Below are 23,883 nucleotides of genomic sequence, written 5' to 3' on the forward strand. Positions count from 1 at the left end.
TGAACTTACCAGGCTCAACTCGAAATCTGCACCAGGACCTGATGGGATAAGCAACAAAACACTCAGGAACCTCGACGATGTATCCATCCGAGCTCTCACGGACTACATGAATAACTGCTGGGAGCAAGGCAGCATTCCAAGTCAATGGAAATCAGCCCAAATCATTTTTATACCAAAGCCTGGAAAGAAACCACAACTGACGAACTTAAGGCCCATATCACTGACATCCTGCGTCGGTAAACTCATGGAACATGTGGTTCTCACACGTCTCACGAGATACATGGATGATGGACTTTACCCACATACCATGGTTGGATTTCGACCAAAGTTATCGACGCAGGATATTATGCTCAAACTAAAACATCAGATCATAGATGCGAGTGAGAAAAGTCTAGACACTAACGCAATACTAGGTCTCGATCTAACTAAGGCCTTTGACACCGTCACGCACAAGGCCATACTACAAGATCTCCAAAAGCTGGATGTAGGACGTAAAACATACGCGTACATCAAAGACTTCTTGACAGATCGTACCGCAAAGATTTCAATTGGAGAATCCAAATCGGACGCGCTCAAGCTAGGTAATAGGGCTACCCCGCAGAGTTCAGTCCTATCTCCCTTTCTATTCAACGTGGCAATGATCGGTCTTCCTGCAAGACTCGAAAAGATAGAAGGACTCGGACACAGCCTCTACGCGGACGACATCACCCTTTGGGTAGCGGGTGGAAGCGATGGGCATGTGGAAGAGATCCTTCAAACAACAGTAAACACGGTGGAAGACTACATCAAAGACAAGGGACTGAGATGCTCCTCGCAAAAATCAGAACTTCTGCTCTATAGGCCCACATGCCGGGGTCGAAAAAGCATTAGGGAAAGGCCGGGCATTGTGGTCACAGTAAAAGGCACCACGATACCGATAGTGGAGAGCCTGAGAATACTGGGACTCCGCATTTCCGAAAACGGCCATAACGGAGAAACCATTAGACTACTTGGCAATAGTGTTCAACAAACAATCGGACTAATAAAGCGGATATCCAACAGGCACTATGGCATGAAAGAGCACAATCTGATCCGATTAATAGAAACATTTGTAATCAGTCGTATTGTATATGTGGTTCCTTACCTCAAGCTCTACGCTGCGGAGAAAGCCAAGATAGACTGCATTATTAGAAGGGCGTATAAGCAAGCCTTGGGACTTCCGGCAAATACGTCAAACGAGAAATTCTTGGCACTCGGCGTGCACAACACATTAGACGAACTTATTGAGGCCCAGAGAGTAGCGCAGTATGAAAGGCTTACACAGAGTTTGACGGGGAGACACATCTTAGATGACATCGGAATAACCTACGAAGCACAGCACGGAGTGCGGAGAGACATCCCAAGGAAAATAAGGGAACATCTATCGATACCCCGAATCACCAGAAACATGCACCCGGAGTTTCACCAAGATCGAAGAAACGCACGAGCGAGAGCTCTCCACAAAAGATTCCGTAGTGCCAGGGACGTAGTCTATGTGGACGCGGCGGAGTACGCAAATGGACAGAGTATGTCGATAGTCGCTACGAGTCTAGAGGGTGACTGCAGAGTTAGTGGGACGGTAAAAGCATGGAAGGCAGAGGTGGCGGAGGAAGCTGCCTTAGCACTGGCAATAGCCTCCACGGAAGCTAACATCGTAGTAAGCGACTGCAAGACAGCCGTCAAGAACTATGCAAAAGGAAGAATCTCGCCGGAAGCACTGAGAATTTTAAACAACTTTCGTGAAGATCGCGACATTCACATTATATGGGCACCCGCACACTCCTCCCTTCCCGGGAACGAAATAGCACACAACCTGGCTCGAGAACTGACAGGCCGAGTAGGTGGCACGCAACAAATACTGGGAAGGGGGAGAGACCGGATGACCAGCTTTAACGAGATCACCAAACACTATAAATGGGGAAGGGCCTATTTCCCCCCGGCACACTCCTCGTTAAATAGACGGCAAGCGACGGCATGGCGCCTCTTACGAACAGATACATATCCGAACCCGGTGGCCTACCACCGCTACTACCCGGACCTTTACACGGATAGATGTAGATTCTGTGAAGAAAGGGCGGACCTACAACATATGGTTTGGTCTTGTCCTCGTACACCCATACAGAATAAAATAATTAAGACCAGAGAGCAGTGGGAGACCGCGTTGCTCAGCTGTGCACCGGAAGACCAACTCAAGGCAATCCAGCAGGCCGAAGATGCCGCCAGGGCCCAAGGGCTCGAGGCCGTCATTTAGGTAGAGGCCTAGGTCTCAAATCTGCTGTGCACAAATAAAGTTTATTTCTCCTCCTCCTCCTCCACTGCGGCGTCTCTCATAACTCACTGAGCACTTTCTAGACGTTAAGCCCGAGAGTTTTGATTCCGAAGTGACCTGAAAGCTACCGGAACTCCACCTGTTGCACCTTTCAAGTTTGTTGCAAATTGTTTCAGGCGCTAAGGCAGATTTATTTCTGTCCTTTTTGTGCAAGAGCAGCACCTACTAAATGCTTCAAGTTTCACTGCTTTCAGATATCCTATAGTGCAATGCTGCCTTATACCAGTGCCCGTCGGTGACTTTCGCGGTGGTTTGAGTTTGGAGATCACTGATAACGTGATCCAGGTGTTTGCTGCATTGATAGGAAATAACCATTTTGTCTCACTGCCAGGAAACGCAGATCCTGAACGCGGTTATGGTGCTGTGTCGCAAGACAACTGCTCGACATGCGTGTCTCATTTTGATAGCAAAGCGATCGCAAAATGGTGGCAAAATGCCATGACTGCGGCGGGGCGCATTGAATGTGGATCAAGATGGGCACACGTATGCTAGTGAAACGCTGCTTTATACCAGTGCCCGCCGGCGGCTTGCGCAGTGAATTGGATTTGGAGGTCACTGATAACGTGATAGACGTTTGCTGCATCGACAGAAAATAACCAATCTGTCCCACTGCCAGGAACCGGAAATCCTGCGCTCGGTTACTTTGCTCTGTCACAAGACAACTGCTCGATATGCGCGTCTCATTTGATGATGGCAAAATGGTGGCAAAGTGATAGCAAAGTGCCATGATTGTGGCGGGGTGCATTGAGTGGGAATCAAGATGGCTGCACGTCTGCACGTACAACGAAATAAGGAAGCAACGCTGCCACCATTTAGTTCTTTTCTTTCGGGCCAAAGTCATGCTTTTGAATTCACGTGCCTTCGAGAACGCATACGGAACTGATTGTGACTTTACCAGTGTACCTTGTCCACCACGCAGAGAAGCAGCCGTATTAGTGATGAGATTTATTTCCGTGTGCGCATAGTTCCAACTGAAGTAACGGCAGCGCTACTGTGAAAAATACCTGTGGCTTCAAAGTAATTCTGACCACCTGTGAAAAAAGAATGAAGAGAACCGTAGGGCTCAACTTTCATTCAATTAACAATCTTGCAAAGACCGTGTGAAATGCAAAATGAAAATGTAGTGGTTTTCTTTATTTTTTTTTTTGCTAGAACTGTCAATTATACAATCGTGTATGAACACTCATTGTATATCCTTGGTGAGTCGAAATAACTATACGAAAGGAGAGCTCTACTGACGGTGGGAACCGAACTGATAGTTTCCGCATGGAACTTGCCGTGCTCTGGGAATTGAGCTGCGAGATTGATTTGGTTTGCCGATGGCTTGCTTCCTCTCTCCGTCCCTCCCCCATTTTCTTGGAGGGAATCCGTTACCTCGGTCAGAGCACCAGGCTGCACGTCACCTGTCATTTGCTTTCGCTATCTCTAAGCGTGTCATAACCGGAAATATAGCAATGAGCTGATGCTGCTTGGTGTTCGATGATCGACCAGCCCCTGTGGTCGCAGGGAATGCACCAACATTGCAACATCGTCACAAATTGTACATGCGCAGGCGGAAGGGTTGGTCGTTTCGAACTGCTTATAGACACCATATTTTGACTCAACAGCGGAAACGTGAATCCCGCAAGCACGGAACTAAGCTCACAAAGCTTCCTGTGGGACCTTCCCTATACGTGCGACATAGAACATTGCGTCCGGTCGAGGGGTCGTCCGGATTGTCTAACTAATGACTCAACTTGAAGAGCAGGGCTACCCGTGTTGCCACACACTGTGATGTTTAGGACAGGGGGAACCGGTGTGTTTGAAACTGCCGCTACGGGCCAGGAACCACATGGTAGCTTCACCAAGGTGCTTGACAGTGTGTGGCGTAATGAACCCGGCGACAGAGAATGTGTTTTTATACAAGAGTGACAAGTTCGGCTAGTTGATTGTGCAACATTTTCTTGCCTCTTTTTGTTTACATATCTCTTGATCAGGCCTGCTCGCTGCGGAAATAACATGACCGGTGGGCACGCTATATTTGGGAGCATACACCATCCGAAAGATAGATTCCGCGTGTATCAGCACACCTTCGGTTTTATTATTCAGCAATGAGGTTACAAGTAGATTTCTTGGTTTCCGCACCATCTTCTCGCTTGCCATTTCTTTTTTACCACTGTCACCATTACATTTGTTGTATTTTTGGCTGCCGGCCGTGTACAACAGTTGTCCTTGCTACTTTTCGTTCTGTTTTGTTTCGAATAGTATGCAATTCGTCTATCCGATAAATTGCAGTTCGCTTCACCAATGTTGCCGGGAAATGTTCTTTTAAGTGCGAAATATTTACGCGTGACTTGAGACGCACTTCACCGAGCCTCTCGCCGAGTTTTGCTTGTTCGGTCTTCATTTTTACCGATTCGTTAGTTTCTACACTGAAAACCAATAGGGTCAGGACCAAGTGTGCAAGCTTGCACCTGACTCATGACCTGACGCCTGCACTATCAGCCTAAATTCAACCGTAAACTAATTACAAGAGACTAGGTTGAGTTATCGCGTTTTCAGCTTTGCCTGTATTCAAACTTCACAATGTTAATATTCATCCACGCCATGCTTAATAACCGACAACAGAACAATCGCACATATGCCTTGTGGGTACAAAGAACAGATGTTCCCATGGTTTTTTTTTTTTTCGTTCGCGTTTCAATTTACGCTTATGGTACATTGTGTGCTTGTGCGAAGCAGCAACGGTCGTAAGTAAAACGGAACTAAAAAAATCTTTCTCAAATACACACGCACGCGCACACGCGCACCCAAACCAACGAACACACAAACACACACACACACGCGCGCGCGCCCGCGCGCGCAAATCCTGAAGGTGACGCATTTTGTTCTCATTGTTTGCTAGATCGGTCGCCCCTAAGAGGGAAAAGGCTCGTTAGTATTCCGGTGTACCATTTGGCATCATCAGTCTGATAAGAAGCGTCGCGCGAAAGCAAGTTCCATATAGGCAGGATGTTACGACATCGCTGATAGCACCCGGCCGGACGCTTCATTAGGACCTCTACAGTCATTGCGAGCTTCCTAACAAACCGTAGCGACAACTGTCGCGTGCTGTGTCCGCGTTCGCTATTCTTGGTCTATTATCAACGAGCGTTAGGAAGCGAAGTGCACCGCCAGTTCAGAAGTGGTATTGCAGAGGACCTTGTGCACAACGGCGGACCTTAGCCACGGGAACAAAGCGTCAATCGTAACATTCTGCGCCAACTTCTGGGACGCTGCGGGATCCAAGTGCGATTGCTAAGCGCAGCGCGTGATGAACTGAGGAGCCAGTGTGGCGTGCGATATACAAGGGCTGCCTCGGTGCCGCAAACAATAATTAACGGCAATCACTAATTATCTGGACTTCCTTCTGCGGGGCTGGACCCATGAGTGCTGACTCTAGCGCGTCTCATTTCTCAGAACGTCGTTCATTTGGCCTTTGCGCTTAATAGCTAGGCATGTCCCGCTTCATACTCGTGAGTCACTGGAAGTTTCTTCCTGAAGCTCACCCATCTGCACTCAGAGCACATTTTGTGCCTTTTTTTTTACCGGTCTTTGAAAGCAAGTGTCTGTATACCACGGATAACATTAAAAATAGAGGTGGAGGAATATGAACTTGTTCGAATACGAATGGAACACGAATAGCAAGGGTCGAATATCGAATAGAATACTGAATAGTCACACGCAGAAGCACATGTTTTCAGTAAGAATACTTATTTTTGGCGTAATTAGGTACCACACTCATATTGACTGGTGAAAAGGGAAAGACATCAACTATCAAGCGCAGTTAGGATCAGTTTTAGACACGACTATAGTAATTGGCATAAGAAGAAACTGCACAAATAGCCTCTCAACATCTCTAGAGCTTGGTTGCAAACAAGGTTTCTACGAATGAATGGCTGCTGTATGACTAGATTTCTAGAAAAGAACAACTAAATAAATGGTTATTGAAAAAAAGTTTAGAAGTTGTGGAAGAAGAAAAGGCCCTTGTAGGACTTGTATGCCGTAGACGCATAGTAAAGAATCCGTTACAAGGAAAACATAACTGTTCTAGCGTAAAAGACAAAACTGCGGCATGACTAGACTGCAAGGAACATGAAATGACAGAATACAAGCAAAAATACAATTATAATAAAACAGGTAATCATGTAGGGTCCCGGCGCCAGACCGAAACAAAGCTTGCGTCGCCAATTTTGTTTCTGGATTGCTTCGAAAGCTTTTGACGTTGTTTCGCTTTTGATAGTTTGCGATACATTAGAGAAGAATAAGCAGACATTAACTGTCAATTTTTACGAAATATTTGGTTAGTTTCAATATTAGAAAATACGGAATAGTTAATTTTCGAATACGAGTACCAATAGTTAGTGTGAAAGGTTCGATTCGTATTCGAAACTTCGAATATTCGCCATCTTTAATTTAAAGTAAATAAGCTAGGTCGTAAATATTTTTTTACTCCGTCGTTTTGTTATACACGATTTCACTTCCTGAACCTGCCCATTTTTGCAAATAATACCTAGAATAAGAAGAGCGATGCCAGTGTAAGACAATATTTTCGTTCTAAACACTGTGTGCGAACTAGCCCAACAGCAAACTGTCAAACATCTTCATAGTGGGTATTCTAGTCATTATGGCCTTTTGAATTAGGATGCATTGCGCACTACTGGGTCTCAGTGAAATTAATGGCAGCCTTTAACCGACCCGGGGGGGGGGGTAAAATAGCGATTTCCGATATGAAACGGCTGAACCTTACTTTTGTGCGAAGAAAAAAAAAACGATTAGTTAAACGTGTCCTAGTTGTTGGCGTGTTGCGTAAGTGTTGTATGAAAGTGCGGAAGAATAAACCGCACTTCGTCGTTTTTGGCACGCATAGCGCAGGCGAAGTCAATAATTTTCACTATTTCTACTTTCAGCGAGCCCCACGACGCCCGCCACTTCCCAAAGTACTCCCCAAAGCGTTCTCAATGGTAAGTAAGAATATCCGTAGGATTTGTTTCCTTACTTTTGTAATCACTGTAGCATGAAGTAATTGATGATCTGTTGTACTCGACCTCTCATATCCCCACGACGTGAACAATGGCGAGAGGGACGGATGCGACTTAATGCCTATTCGTCAGTTCTTTATATTACACGCAGGGTAGATACCTAAAATGAAGGTGTTAAGTCTCGTACAACGCGGCGACGGTTGCTCAAGAGATTTGCGAATTGTAATATCTACGTTGCATATACCACGCATGGATCACGCGGACGAGTCTCGTCTAGTTGTTGGCAGACTGAGGGGCATTCCACTGAGAAAATCTATCATTTAGCTGTAAAATTGTCAGAAGTGCCATTTGCCGAAACCGTTCTAACGGGTACTTGAATACCGCGTCGTATTGAGTCGTATATTCAACTTACAGTATGGTGCCTGTTTTCAATGCCATACCTACCGGCGCACTATAGTTCAAACTGGGAGAGTATGCATACGTGCAAGTGCGCTGCGCTGCAGTCTGTGGCTGGCTGTGGTCTAGTAGCTTCTCTCTGTTTCTGTTTAACGCGGTAGCAGTTACGAGCTCGAAACAGGTTTTACCTATGTCCGTTCCTTCCTTCCATTACGCTGTGGCGGAGCATGTGTTGCTCTGACAGGACGAGTTCGAAACATAGTTTGCTCCCTAACCTTTGCTTACGCCTTGGAATGCGTCATCGTGCTGTCTTTGTGAGCCTGAGTGTCGTGGTCGTGTTGCTGCTCGCGTCGTCATCGCGTTGGCGACGCCGCCGGCACAATTTTTCTGGCGCTTCTTTCCGTGATTTGGGTAAATCGGTTAGACTACGGCTATGCCGAAACCACAGGTAAAGGAGGGCCTATAATAGAAAATTGGGGTGTTTTAGAATAGCAAAATATTTGAATACTCGAGGAATAAGACCACCGAATACCGGCTTGAGTGTCGGATCGGATATCGAATACCGTCTTATTTCTAGAGCAACATGCAATATAAAGTTTTCGCAGAGTACGGTGGGTAAAAAACAAAATAAACAGAAAAGATAATGGAATTCTGGGGTTTTATGTCACGAAACTACAATTCGATTATGAGGCACGCCGTAGTGGGGGGACTCCGGATTAATTTTGTCCACCTGGGGATCTTTACCGTGCCAACCCCCCCCCCCCCCCCCCGGACGGGTCACGGGCATTTTTGCATTTCGCCTCCATCGAAATGCGGTCACCGCGGCCGGTAATTGATCCCGCGACCTCGTGCTTAGCAGCGCAACACCATAGCCGCTATGGCACAACGACGGGAAAAAAAAAAGAAATCAGGTTTATATACTTCGACGCATGCATGTAATACCATTCATTATTACTCATCCGGACAACTGAGCAGAATGTAAATGATAAACTGCTTTTAATTATCTGAGCACTATCGCTATGACAATAATGAAACAAGGGAACAGCATGTAGCTAGATGTACACCTGGCCACAAAATATTACGTACCATGAAATCTGAGAAAAAGCTGAATATATCCGCAACCTCACAACGCAGCCTGCTATTTGCATTTCGGGCCTCAACTAGAATATGCTAACAACATTGTCGTATACAGTTTTACTGGCCACTGCGACAGGCAGCTCGGGGACCGAACGTTTTCTAAGATCCTGTGGTCGGTAAACTTTTGTAGCCGGGTGTACGTACTGTGTGGCCTTCGCTAAAGGAGAAAAATGTGGTACTGCAGCATCGCACATTGTTTTAAAAGAGATGCAATAATATGGTGAGAATGGCTAGACAATGAATTGGAACGAAGTAGCATACAGCCTTGAAGCGAGCCATTCTTATTGAATGACTAAATTATTGCGCAGAATTTGTATTCCGCGTGCGTTCACTCAGGAACTAAAGCCCATGCGCAACAACCGTAGCTATCCTGTAGTGTAGAACCATTCGAAACAGTCCTCACATCCACTGCTCTGTCTCCCTCGAGACTACAATAGGTGTTTGTATGCCTTATATATGCTAAAGAAGCGAATGTTCGGTCACCTCAAATAGTGAACTCTCGAGCCGGATACGATTCACATAGCAAGGATTATTCGGAACCATTCGATTCGTATTCTAAATTTCAATACTCGCACGCCCCTCTAGAAAATCAATACGATTGGTGGCACGCCACGCTGTGCATTACGAGCCACATCCGACGGCGCGATGCCTCGCGTGAGCTGAACAAGCAGCCCATCCGACATCCACGCCGAATAGGGCCGCGATGAACCTTCGCGCTTGAGCACTGCACCGGCTCATCGAAGACTAACTAGCGGTAATTTTAATGAAAACGCTATGGTAGCTACACAAAATCTGCTCCCGTATACGGTTTGTGCACTTTGGCTTACGTAATTTTCGCAACAAATTAGTCACCAAGCAGATATTTAACGGAAACTTCTTAATTAATTTCTTTGCAATCACGATTGAGGTGTGTGTACATATTTGAGACGCTAAGACGATCCTATTTGTAGACAACCTCAATTTTTCGTTCTACTGGAACTCTTTTGTTCCGAGATACTTATCCTAAAATTTTGCACCCAGTTAGCTAATTTTGCATTTAGGGGCGTGGGTCTCGACACAACCTAAATTGAAGCGTGTGCGTGGCAAAAGGAAGCACTCAGTAATTGCTTGTTTTCGCCAGCCAATGGCGGCTTCCCATTGGGGGCTCGACATTGTGTCGAGATCTACAACCCTGCGCGAAATTAGCTGACTACGGGTCAAACTTGATTGTGATTATCTGGGCAGAGAATAGTTGGACATGAATTAAACTAAATGAAGTCGTCGTCAAATAGGACTAACGTTTCATATATAAACAAGTGAACATTCCCTCGCTCGCTCAGGTATTGCAGGAAAAGACAGCCACACAGCACACGTGTAAGAAGGCGGCAAGGTTTATTTTAGCCCACACGAGACCTGGTCTGTCTTCATCCCGGCTTGTTAGACTCATCTGACAGTATTGAAAGCCGATGACGTTATTCTGTTAGTGGGTAGTCAGAGAGATATTCAGCTTCCGGCAGACATTTGTGAAGATGATCAATGCCGATGCTCAAACTTTTAGTGAGTTTTGAAGCCAGCAACACAACGACAATGACAGAAGAGGAGGCATTATTCTGACGTTACCTCGGTTTTAATGCTGATGGTTTAGGCTAGTTGGTTTTGCGTCATGCTGTGTGGCGCAGCGCAAAGCGGGACAAGGGACTCATGCTTGTCCTTGTTTTTCTGTGTTCTTTGTGCTGCTTCGCGCTGCACCACACAGCCTAGGTTTTAAGTTCACTGGGAAAAAAATAAGAATCATGATGCCTAGTGATACTACTAATGAGGCAGTCACAATAAAGGCAAACGCGATACCGAGATAGCAGCACTCAAAGTGTAATGCGAGAGAAACATGGCCATAATTAAACATCGCGCGATACGGGGACACAACAAATATGATGTAGTGCTAGGACTGTGGAAAGGAATCACCATTTCCAGACTTAGGTTTGTAAATTCGGTGTTGCCTTCAAAATCCGAAGTCTACTGTGGGTCAGAGATTAATCAAAGACATGTTGGAAGACTAGCTTTAGGGGCCCTTGAATAAGAAGAAGAAGAAGAAATAAAAAAACTACAAACGATTGGTGTTGGGAGGAATGGGTTGGGGTTACTTTCAAGTTCGGAAGGCTCAGAGCAAAACCCGTTTCGAAAATGAATTGAGGATAATGAAGGAACAATAGATGGGCGGCTAGGATAATTAGGCGCATGTATAAAAGTAACTTCGACTCAAAGTGGAGACAAAAAGAAAAGTTAGGAACTAACCCGTTAACTTTGCATTATCAATATGGGCAGTGGCAAGGAAAATAGCGTTTAACGTAAAGTCAGCATACTAGATATGCGCCATGAATGGAGAGAAAACAAGCAATGGGACTATATCCAACAGCAAAAGATAAATGAAATCAGAACAGAAAAGCTTTATCGTAATTATAGTGCCTGATCGTTCGAAGCCAAATTTTGGTGTCTGAGGACGCGGAGTTATGGACTATTCATGAGTAGCGTGTGAAAATAGTACAGGCGCCGTTATGGCTGTTTTGTTAGCATATCACGTTATAAATCTAGAGGTAAATAAATAAACGAAGACGCAGCCACCCAGACCCAAGCCCTGGGTGTTTAAGATAATGAAAGGAAGGTGAATGAACCCGCTGTGGAGAGAAATAAAGCAAGAAGAAGAAAGGCCGGGAAGTCAGCCAGACGAGAATGCAGTTTATTTCCCTACATTGGAGGACAGAAAAAGGTAGAATCGAAAGATGGAGAGAGGCACCGCTGCGCACACACAGTAGGATGCACAGCAGGACCATAATCGGTCACTGAGGCTGATGTTCTTCACAAGCTGCAGTAGCGCAAGAATAGATTGCGCCATCGCCGAATGTGGCCAGGGTCTAAGAATTTTCGTTCCTGAAAAAATCCACTCAGCTTAGTGCCATCTGTAAAGAGATCCGTTGGACCTCGTCTACAGGACAAATGCCCAACATGTGTTCGATAATTATTCCAGACCAACAAGTGTCTACACGTTGGCGTATCGGTGATTCCAAGAGGGCAAGAATAAGCGTTCGTGAATGCCACACCCAGCCACAGGCAGTAGCACAATGTTGCGTTGCCGATGGGGAGCGTGTGGTTGGCATGTGCAGCCAGAACAAAAGATCCTCGGTACGTAGGCGGCAATTAGAGACGCTCGAAAAACTCGAAAAAGCTTGTGCCATTGTGACAGCAAGCAAACATAGTTCTCTTCCTTCGTCCGTTTCCACCAGTGAAATTGGAAACGCCTGGGTGCCTTTGTGACCTGACGGGCAGCCTTGTCAGTGCGGTCGTTACCGATGATGCCACAATGATCAGGAAGACACTGAAAGTTGGTATCGTGGTCTTTTTTCCATAGCATGTTGGTTAATTTCTCATATTTCAAATGAAATCTGCTCGTACATACAGATTTCTAACTCTGAAGAGCTGTTTTTCAATCACAAAACAGGACCCATTTCTGTGCTGGTTGGTCAGCGACATAGTTGATGAGGCACGGAGGGCTGCAAGTTCTGTTGCTGTGGATGCCGTTATGTGTGACACCTTGTATGTTATCGGGATCCGCACACGCTGTGCAAAATATAGTAAACGGCAACTGGACAATTGGTGGCATAGATGTGCTGAACGCACGGAACGAACAGAACACAACTTTCCAGGGCACTACAATACATTATTTTAAGGCGAAAGCCTTTCTAGGCTGATGGTGAAGTTTGTGTCAGCAGACCTGACCACCGGATTGTCCGCCGAAGCTTCATCACGCCATCTGAGGACAGATTATAGACAGATTAAAGAATAAAAAATAATTGATAGTGACAGTTAGTGAATGATAACGTTATAATAGAGATTGCTAAAGGTTAATAATGGCTAGTAATTAGTAATAATCACTACTAATGGCTTGTAATGACTACTAATGACTACGAAAGGACCAATATGTCTAACGACGGCTTGTAATGACCACAATTGATTACAAATGACTAAAAACGCGTACTAGGGAGCAGTAATGACTAATAATGACTGAAATGACTTGTAATGACTATTAATGACTGAAATTCTTTTAATATGGGATTTGAATTGGTCAGTGACACTTATTATGATATCCTTCGTCGCAACAGAGAAACCACAGGTTTAAAGAGATTTTCGACTATGCATATAAATGCCAGGAGTATAAGGAACAAAGTAGACGAAATTCACAATATGCTGTCGTCAATAGAAAATAACTTTGATGTTATGTTTCATGGAAACATGGTTATCACAAAACGACCACATACCCATTTTTCATTAACATCGCTCGCAGCACATAACTAGAATCAATCAAAGGTGGTGTAGCTATGTACATAAAAGAGAGATTACGTTTTATTGTAGTGGAAGAATTCTCAGTAGTTACTGAACACGTAGAATGCCTTAGTGTATATTTAGGAAAGACCATGGCGTCGGTAATATATAGGCCTGCTACTGGCGAAAAAGAATTTTTTTTTGGCGCGCGTTGTAACCGCATGCCTGTTCTATAAATGAACCTGTGATAATCATGGGAGATATAAACATAGACATGAGCTCACATGACACATGGGAATCGCATCTGAAATCAATTCTAGCTTGCCTCGCCTGCACAAACCACATTAAATTACCAAGCAGAGTTACAGAGAATGGCGCCACATCGATTGACATCTGTGTTACAAACTTACATTAAGGAGTATTTGCCGCAGTTCTTACAAGTGATATAAGTGACCATTTACCCCTATTTTCTGCTACCAATTGCGTTATCAACAACCGCGCTACCCGGGCACCTTGTTATCGTCGAATTATAAATGATTTTTCTTTACAACACTTTCGGGAATTAATTGTAGCTACAGACTGGCAGGCGGTTTACACTGAAAGTGATGTTAACGCAGCTTTTAACATTTTTCTTTCTATCATAAAAACCTCTTAAGAATCGGCTTTCCCGCTATACGATATGAACGAAGCAGAAATAACAAAGTACGAAAACCTTGGATAAACCGTCATTCGTATAATGACATAAAAAAGAAAAATGCGATGTACCACCTTTTCATTAAAACATGTAATCAAGGACAGTTGGCGATATTAAAGTTCAGAAATCACCTGCAAAGCAAACTAAAGAAAGCTAAACATGATTACTATCGAGAACTGTTTTCTAGCATACGTAACGAACCGAAACTGATACGCAATGCAGCGAATAAAATAACAAGTAGAAAGTCTAGTATTGCGTCGCAGATACCATTACTGAACAAAAGTCAAATGACGAGCATGAACGAACATTTTGTTCAGGCTGGTTCATGTACCTCGAGAGGAGGCGAAAGAAGAGTGGTTCATACAATAAATATCCCGCCGGTGACTAGCTCCATTTTCTGCAACCACAGGTAGCGTTGAGACGCGAAATCTTATAGACAAAATGAAGAGCACAGCCTCGGCAGGACCTGATGGAATTCAACCGGAGCCAATCAAATATGTCTCAAGCGAAATAAGCGTCGTTCTAGCTTATATTGTTAATTTGTCAATATCTTCAGGAATTTTTCCAGAAGCGCTAAATACCGCTCGCATAACACCAATGCATAAAGGCGGTGCGAAAGATCAAGTCTCAAATTAGACCAATATCGGGCTTAAATATATTTTCAAAGCTTTTGGAAAGCGTCGTGGTTGAGAGGCTGTGGTCTTTCCTGACTAAACACAATGTAGTCTCAAAGCACCAATACCGTTTCCAAAAGAATAAGTCAACAGAGCAAGCCCTTCTAGATATCAAGGACAAAATAATTGAGAACAACGAAAAACAGAAGGTTACATTTGGCCTTTCTTTAGATTTGCGGAAGGGTTTCGGCTCGATCGATCATAAAATATTATTACACAAATTAGAAATCTGCGGAATACGCGGCGTCGCTAATGATTTAATAAGAACTTATTCAACGAATCGAAACCAATTTGTTCAGATAAATTATATTGCCTCTGGCTTTTGCCTGTAAAACATTTTGCCTCAGGGTTCAAAACTGGGCCCACTATTGTTCTTAATTTATGTAAATGATATTGTACGAATACCCTACTCACCTGACTTGGCAATGTATGCCGATGATACTAATGCGTTTTTTAGATCCAATGACACTTCTGAACTTTTTGTCAGCGTTAATGCATATCTAAATCGCTTGTCAGTTTGGCTGAGAGAAAAATAGACTCGAATTAAATACTGCAAAAACAACATACATTTTATTCAGGGCTCGCAACAAGAACATACCCGATGACATTAACATTTATTTCAATGGTACGGCGATTAACCGTGCCCAAGAACAAAAATTCTTAGGCGTATGGTTTGATGAAAATTTATCTTGGGGATCACATATAAGGATGCTATGCAATGACCTTTCTAAATCTGTCGGTATCGTTAACAGGTTAACCCAGCTGATTCCGCTTTGGCTCAAACAACAGTTATGCAATGCTCTTATTTACTCTAAACTCTGCTACGGGGTCCTGGTTTGGGGAACAACTTCAAAAACAAACTACAAGTCAATTCTTTTACAGAAATGAATCCTTCGTATATACTGCAATTACCATGGTCGTTTTGCAGACCTTAAAACAGCTCCATTATTTCACCACTACTCCCTTCTTCGAGCAGACAGAATATATTATAAGAAGCGTCTGATCACCATACATATAAGAAAATTATTTACCAAGATAGACAATGATGACATATATTTGCTACTCCGGAATACCAGACACTTACCGAAAACAAGAGCAAATTCAAGAACACAAGAACAAACAAGAAAACAAACATTCATATCTCAATCGATAGAAATATTAAACAAAGTAGGAGAACTGCTAAATTTTAGTGCTTCAGAAAGCTCCTTCAAAAAGAGCTTAGTGCATTATTACTCGCCGATGGCGTTTGCTTTCACTAATTATTGATATTTTCGTTTTATTGAATCTGTAGGTATGCTTGTGTGACCTAACAAAAAGTGCATATAGATAGCATTTGTGCTAATGTTTATGTGGCTTCCTCATTACAATGAACAAATGTTGTAATAATTTTTGTTACTGAAATTCTGTTCTCTTGTGCGAAATGTAAGTACGTTTTATATGTATTCATTTGTACTGATTCCAACTGCTGTTGTAACTGTGGGGTCTGGGACCTCTGTCAGGCCTTCGTGCCTTTAGTCCCAGTCTCCCCTCGCTCGGACGAGAGAGAAAGTCCATTCATTCATTCATTCATTCATTCATTCATTCATATGACCAAAAAGTCTAACGTCAACCTGTAACGACTACAATTGATTAGAAATGACTAAAATGCTTAGTAATGACTCAATGACTGAAATGACTAGTAATGACTACAAGAGGACCAATGTGTCTAACAACGAATTGTAACGACTACAATTGTTTACAAATGACTCGAAATGCTTACTAATGAGAAGAGGCAAAGAGAAAAAGGTGAATGATAAGAGGAAGAAGAGTAGGCTTTCGCCGTTCACCTCTTACGAGAGATCTTAATAGACCGTGCAATATTTTTGATTTGTTGACACCACCTTCGTATCTTAGAGGCCAAAAGATAAACGTAGCAGAAGGGTAAATATAGCGACTTGGTAGCCCCACCACTTCGTCTTTAGAGAAATGATCAATCAATCAATCAAATCAATCAATCAATCAATCAATCAATCAATCAATCAATCAATCAATCAATCAAAATTCATCCGTCCATCCACGAGCCACCCTACTAACGCATACAGAGATCAAAGAGAGTGCTTACTTGTTTTACACTCATGTCGTTAACAATGATCACTTAATTATCGTGCTCTACCGCAGGCCCTACGAGCATCCAAGTGGTTCCGCTGTCGAGCACGTCGGTGCTGCTGTCGTGGGGTCCTTTGGCACCGTACGTGGTAGGAGGCCAGTACCGTGTGCGCGTGCAGAACCCTGATAACTCGCAGCGCTTCCTGAACGTTGGCTATGTGCTCTCGGCCATCGTTCAGGATCTGGACCCCACGGAGAACTACACGCTCTCTGTGCAGTGGTGCCCCTCGCAGAACGCCTGCAGCCCTTTTGTGTCCACCACGCGGATTGCTAACGCACCAAGTGAGTGGCGAATCTCATAGTCTCTGTTTTGCTTAAGGACGTTGAACGCCATCAACCGATCATTATAACAACCAACGAGTAACGCATGACAGCATCCGCTACGACGGCCATCCAGAGCCTTGAACGTGGCTGTCGTGTGAGCAGTCGATGTCTTTATTGTTTCAGTTTGAACGCGATGAAGAAAACGATATTAGAATGTTTCGCATAACGTATCTTGTAATGGGTGCACTCATGTTCCCCAACACCGGAGCAACGTTTGTGGAAGTGACGAAATCTCGTTCCATACTGCCCATTGAAGACGACAGACCAGAGAAGTACGCTAGTCTGCGAACTGTTGGCAACAACTTCAGAGCCCTAGCCTCAACGGAGTACTGACACAAACATTTCGTTTCTCACTTTATTGCTTCATTAAATGGCTCCCAAATCTAAAGTCAAATGTGGAGCCCCAGTTCTAACGACCAATAAACCACTAATTGTCGCATTTTTTTTAATGTGACCAAGTTAAAACACGCGCGAAGTGCAGCGTTGCTTCGCGATGCAGTAAACGAAATTGTAGTTAATGTTCACATAGCTTCTCAACCCACTGACGCGTATCAGAGTAGCGCAATTATTGCAAGCCCGAAAGCTGGGCGCGCGTTGCCACATCGCCCTTTCTTTCCTCCTTCGCTCTGCATTTCTCCGCATTTGACGTGCAAAATTGGATATTCTTCGTCTTCTGCTTTCGTTTCCCTTGGAATGCGGAGTGCCCCTGACACTTTTCTTTCCTATTATCCTTTCGATTGCTCAATGTGCTCAGCTTTCGACGAGGTGTTCGGGGTGTGGCTTCGGACCATTGTACCTGGTTGACTGACCAGTGCGTAAGCGGTTTGTGATTTAACGGGACTACTACCTCGAATTTTCAGTTCTGATAAGAAGCCCACGCAGCGACTCGGCACGCTTGAAGCAGCGTTATACTTGGCGTGTATCTTGAATTTGATCGCATGAAAAGACGATGTAATTGATGATTGGCTGCGCGTTCAGGAAACTGATGCTCCATACCGTGATTACCGAGATGGCAGCTATATATGAAAAACCCTTTCCGCCAGTGTACTCCTTTAATCAATTTCACATGCAACCATCAAAAGAATGCTTTCACTGGGCGGAGTGGTGTCAATTTGATCTTTTTTTTCATATTTCGTTTGCGCATAGTTAACCGCATCAAGTTTTGAACTACGCGTACGACGAAAGTACGTACCACATGCCTGAAAAAGAAGTGTTTATTTTCAATGCTATTGCGGCAGCGGATGAGCACCTGCACTGGATAATATTAATAATACCTTTATTGATCTTACAAGGTAGTCCAAATTCACCGCCGCACCTAAGCACACAGTCCTTGTTGGTGGGCAGGCCGTGCAACACTAAAGTAATATCGACGAAGTGTGCCCCCAACGGACGTGAGCTCCTCAGGGACCCGCTTTTTCGTCTTAATTCGGAAGTTTCCACACTTGATCTCAGCACTCAATAGGCAAAATTGAATCGACGACTTCCCGCCTCACCAGGCGGGATGACTTTTTGGACTCCAAGCCGTACTAGCGACTCCCACGGCAACCGAAGGAGTTGGCAAAGAAGGGACTCTGTTCTTCCTAGCGCTTGCTTGATGCAAGTGGAGAGATGAATGCTACTGCAGAACAACAAGCGCCCGCTGTGCAATCGGCTGGCAGTGACCACGTCAACCCAAGTGCGACAACGGATGCTGACCTCGAGGCGAACTCTCCCAAGAGGGTACGTAGTGACGATCATGAGCCGTACAGTGATGCCGCAATAGTTGAAACCACCGACATGGAAGCGGAAGACAGATCTTTCACCACGGTGACGTACAAGAAATCGCGCCAAGCGGAAATACCAGTGATCTTCAAGCTCACCGACCCGGAAGCGTCGTTTTGGAAAATGAATCCAAAAAAGTTGGCCAGTGAGATTATTACCACGGCAAAAGAGAAGGTACAATCATTTCGTGTAACGAGGGAAGGTAACTTTTCCGTCAATGTGTCTTCTCTCGCTGCCTCTACGAGACTACTTGAGTTAACTCATGTTGCTGGCCTTGCAGTAGAACCATACGTGTCACCATCGTACACGAAAAATCTAGGAAAAATAAGACATGTTCCAATTCAATACACTGAAGACCAACTACTTGAGCACCTACAAGATAGCGGCGTCATTTCCGTTGAGAGGCAGACCAGATGGCTCCGGCGAGCAGATGGTACAGTGGAACCACATGTACTTCGGAGCGTCATCCTACAATTCTTGCCTGACAAACCATTGCCAACACGCGTCCTACTTGGATTCACGAGTCATCCAGTCGAAGAATATTTAGAACCTGCAACTCGGTGCTACAATTGCCAGCGATTTGGCCATGTTGCTAAGTCCTGCCATGGCCAATTGTGATGCAAGATCAGTGCGGGAGCGCATGATTATAAAGCCTGCACCTACAGAAATCAACCCAAGTGCGCCAACTGCAACGGAGACCACACAGCTTCATACGCTAGATGTTCCAAGCATCAAGCGGCTTCATTACTCAGGTGACAAGAAATGTTACATGGTCGGACTCCGAAGCAAGGCTCGCCTCCTCCGAACTTAGATGCTGTCAACCCAGTGAAAGCAGCTCCTCCGTCACAATCAGCAGAGCACAAGAAAACGTATGCGATGGTGGCTAGTAGTTTGCAGGAGATGAACGGCAAACCAAGCAGGAAAGAGAGCCAAGGAAAGACGTCGCGAAGTGTTGTCGACCGCCAACGTGAGTCTCAGCAGGCATTCATCCCTTTGAGAACACAAGCACCTGCGCATGTCTCACGTGAAGCGGAACCATCTCAGCAGCATATGGTGGTGCCTATGCTCTTTGTTGCGTTGAAAGCAATTCTGCGGGCATTTCCTATGGCAAACAAGCTTCCAGAGGTGAGCGCAGTTCTTTCGTTAGAACCACTGGTACTACAAAAGTATCTTACAACAAGCATAATGGCTCGCCAGATGGATAACTGTTTTCGAAACACAACCGTATTTCAATGGAATGCAAATGGCATTCGATCTAAGAGTGCAGACTTCAGAAAGCTTGTTCCGCAATACAGGTTCCCCGTTGTGTGTATGAACGAAGCCAGTGTAGACCGTAATTTCTGTCTTTCGAACTACGTAATATACTCATCTTCATGAACTCCGAACACTAGCCGAACTATGTTATGCGTCAGACGCGATCTACCCTCCTGTCTTCTGTGCTCCTCGGGCTCTGGTGTGACTGAGCTCGTTGCCTGTAAAGTTCAGTTTAAAAAACTGCTTGTGACCATTGTTTGCGTTTACATGCAACCAGCATAGCGCATTACTGAGTCAACTTTCATGCATTTCTTTCAAAAGATTCAAGGACCAGTCCTATTCTGTGGGGACTTCAATGCTCATAACGTTACCTGGGGCAGTAGCCACACTGATGCAAGAGGCTGGTCTTTAGAAAAGGCTATAGATTCATGTGGCCTTGTTGTGCTAAATGATGGATCGATTACCTTTTTAAGAGGCTGCAATTACGCTAGTTGTCTTGATATTATTATAGCCTCCCCTGACCTTACACGCGGTATTAGATGGTGCACAGATTATGAGACACAGGGTAGTGACCACTACCCAATTCTCATACTGCACCCCCTTATGCATCCGGCAAGATCTCCCAGAGTAACTAAACTTACTAATTGGCAACTATTTCGAGAATATCATTCTGTGGTACTGAACCAATTAAATGACCTGGACACATGCATGTCATCGGTACTAAGAAATTACTCTAGGGCTACGCGATACACAATTGTTCCGGAGGGACAAAACAGTGTCGACGCAGACTATGAACGACTCCGAGCCGTTAGACGCAGAGCAGAGCGTCGGTTTCGTCGTTCCGGACGGCTTGAAGATTATCAAGAAAGTCAAGCTGCACACAGAAAATCTAACCGGGACATGCAAAAACTGGGACAGCACCGGTGGCGTGAGTTCTGTACGTCACTTACTCCCTTCACTCCCTTGCCGAAAATTTGGAGATTAATAAACGCCCTTGGCCATCCGGTATCACAATGTAGTCACTTCAGAAGCCTTGCTACAGCTCTTGGCGTATCTGAGCGCGAAATTGCAAACAAGTTCTGCGCAACCCTAGTAAATTTCGCAAATCCTGTATCAATTCAAGATCAATCTATCTTTTCGTTGCAGAAACAGATTTAAAATACTTGCAATTTACCTCATACCCAGTTGGATACTCTGTTCTCTCTAAAAGAACTGCAGCACGCTCTCTCGAAGACACGCCAAAGAACAGCGACTGGTCCTGACATGTCTTATTGTACCTTGAAAAACCTTGGCCCAACAGGCACGTCCACTCTCCTACACGTCTTCAACAAGATGTGGGAGGAAGCACATGTTCCTATGAGTTGGAGGATCGCTAACGTAGTCCCATTGCTAAAGCCTGGCAAAACGCCACTGTCTCTTGACTCCTTCCGTCCTGTTAGTTTAACAAGCTGTGTTTCAAAGGTGATGGAAAGGATGATAGATATTAGACTGCAATGGTGGATAGAATCCAGCAGTTGTCTACCAGATCAAATGGCTGGCTTCAGAAAACGCAGATGTACAAAGGCCTGCATCTACTCAGCATTCTGCACACCCGCTTCTCTCTCTGATAGAGAACCGTCCGGGTGCACAGATACACACCTTGTTTCAAGACCATAAATCGCGACTCCCACGATCACTTTTTGGGAACTCCGACCTCTGCTACCCAACATGGCTTCTGCAAGCGCCGAAAATAGAAACATCAATCGAAGGCCTTAAAAATAAAAGCGACGTTTCCACATTAGCAGCAAAACAATTAGCGTTACATCACCTATTTACATCACCTACTCAGGCTAATGGAAGGAAACATGAAGTGATATTACAGTGGGCCCGGGCCATGCTGGTATAGCAGGCAACGAACTAGTGGACTCATTGGCAAAAATCAGCCCATAAATATGCAGAAATTGAACTCATCCCTTTATCACCAATGGGCACAAAATGGATATTGAGAGTACTAAAGGAAGACTTGTGTATGTCAACATGTTTTAATGAAAACACTAAGGAATCAATACTTCACGAAGTAGACCCTCACCTCGGATACCAGCTGGATGTACAACTGTCTAAAAGTACCGAGACACTAATTCACCGGCTGCGCCTTGGGACAGCATACACCAAACATTTCCTGCATACCATCAAACGGGCTCCTTCCCCGGCTTGCTCCTGTGGTCACGACGATGAGGATGTTTGCCATCTACTCCTCGAATGTCCCATATACCAGATACAAAGACAGCAGCTAGAACAAGAGCTACACTCCATCGATCCTTACCGGCCTTTCTCACTCGCAAAATTGCTGGGCCCATGGCCATCGAAAATAGCGCAGCGAAAAGCATTGAACGCAATTGAACATTTTTATGAAGACACAGGCATTCTCAACAAATACTAGGTATTGCATTGAATAATCACACGATGTCACTAAAAAATTCTTCTATTTGTAATTATTAGTGCTTGTATATTACGTCTTATACATTTTTTGTTGTTGTGCGTGAATTATTTTAACACTGTAATTACTCTATGTTTATATGCTCATCAAAGTCTACATCATGGCCGTTTGTGTGGGTTTGTGACTGTTTACGAACTCATTGTGGAGCAACTTGCATTTGACTTTTACACTTTGGCGTTCATAGGCGTATAGGACTGTGCTGTGGCTTTCTCACCCTATAAAGGGATATTGTTTTTTTTCATTTTCCAACATATTCTTTATTTTGTTGTTTCTGCTATGAGAAAAGGAGTAGCCGTCACCATTATAAGGTGTCTACATCTCTTTCTTTTATTTTCATTTCAATAAAAAAATATCAATGCATCCTAAGCCTCAACAAAATAGAGAAAATTGATTGAACATTTAGTAGTTGAAACACTCAATGTTACTAAGTCATCTTTGGCATCAATTATCCTTTAACTCGTTGTTTACAATATTTTACGGATCAGATAATTTTCTAACAAAAACATGTAGACGGCGCAATTGTCCACTGAAGAATATATAAGAGAGCAGATAACACACATTAGTCACTTATTGCACGCACATGCACATTCAAGGAAAGCTGTTTCTCAACTTCACATGCTAGTAAATCCTGAGCTTCAGATGCACCTTTCACCAGCGGCTGGCGATCGCTTTCTCGATAATATGGACCCGCCGTGGTTGCTCAGTGGCTATGGCTTTGGGCTGCTGAGCACGAGATCACGGGATCGAATCCCGGCCATGACGGCCGCTCTTCGATGGAGGCGAAATGCGAAAACACCCGTGTACTTAGATTTAGGTGCACGTTAAAGATCCCCAGGTGGTCGAAATTTCCGGAGTCCTCCACTACCGCGTGCCTCATAATCAGAAAGTGGTTTTGGCACGTAAAACCCCATAATTTTTTGATAATACGGCTATTCTTCTGCGTAGTTATGCTGCGTCATTTAAAAAAAATTGAAGTCATTGCTAGCGCAGACGACCCGATGAGACTCCAAAGCAAGGCACGATATGCTGCTCGGACAACCTTGCTGAAACCAATCGATAAGGATACTAACGCAGAAATGGAAGATGGGAAGGAGGGGAGGAAAGAGGAAAGGAAGAGCAACAGGGCAAATATAAAAGAATAAAATAGAACTCACAGTACAGATCAGACACAGTAGGGCCGTTCACTGAAGGTCACACAGAATGTTAAATAGAAGAAATAGTATCGACGCTACAAACGTGAACCTAAGTTAACTCTAGAAAAGTAAGTAGAACGCGATGAGACTGATCACGTTTAGACGCACAACCAGTGGGGTACAAACATTTGTCGAGTGTCGCACACCGCAGGCCAAGGAGATGATAGTCTCTCACTAGTCACATGCGCT

The 23,883-nt window shown here is 44.4% G+C and overlaps 1 protein-coding gene across 1 annotated transcript in view; it reads left to right on the forward strand.

The window, feature by feature from the left end:
- The window catches only part of LOC142580259 (netrin receptor DCC-like), a 154,682-nt gene that overhangs the window by 87,208 nt on the left and 43,591 nt on the right, over positions 1 to 23,883 (forward strand). The window contains exons 5-6 of the mRNA XM_075691136.1: positions 7,276 to 7,329; positions 16,699 to 16,968. Coding sequence (XP_075547251.1) covers positions 7,276 to 7,329; positions 16,699 to 16,968 — 324 coding nt within the window. The remainder of the gene's footprint in view (positions 1 to 7,275; positions 7,330 to 16,698; positions 16,969 to 23,883) is intronic.

Source organism: Dermacentor variabilis, chromosome 1 (genome assembly GCF_050947875.1).
Source record: "Dermacentor variabilis isolate Ectoservices chromosome 1, ASM5094787v1, whole genome shotgun sequence".
Lineage (NCBI taxonomy): Eukaryota > Metazoa > Arthropoda > Arachnida > Ixodida > Ixodidae > Dermacentor > Dermacentor variabilis.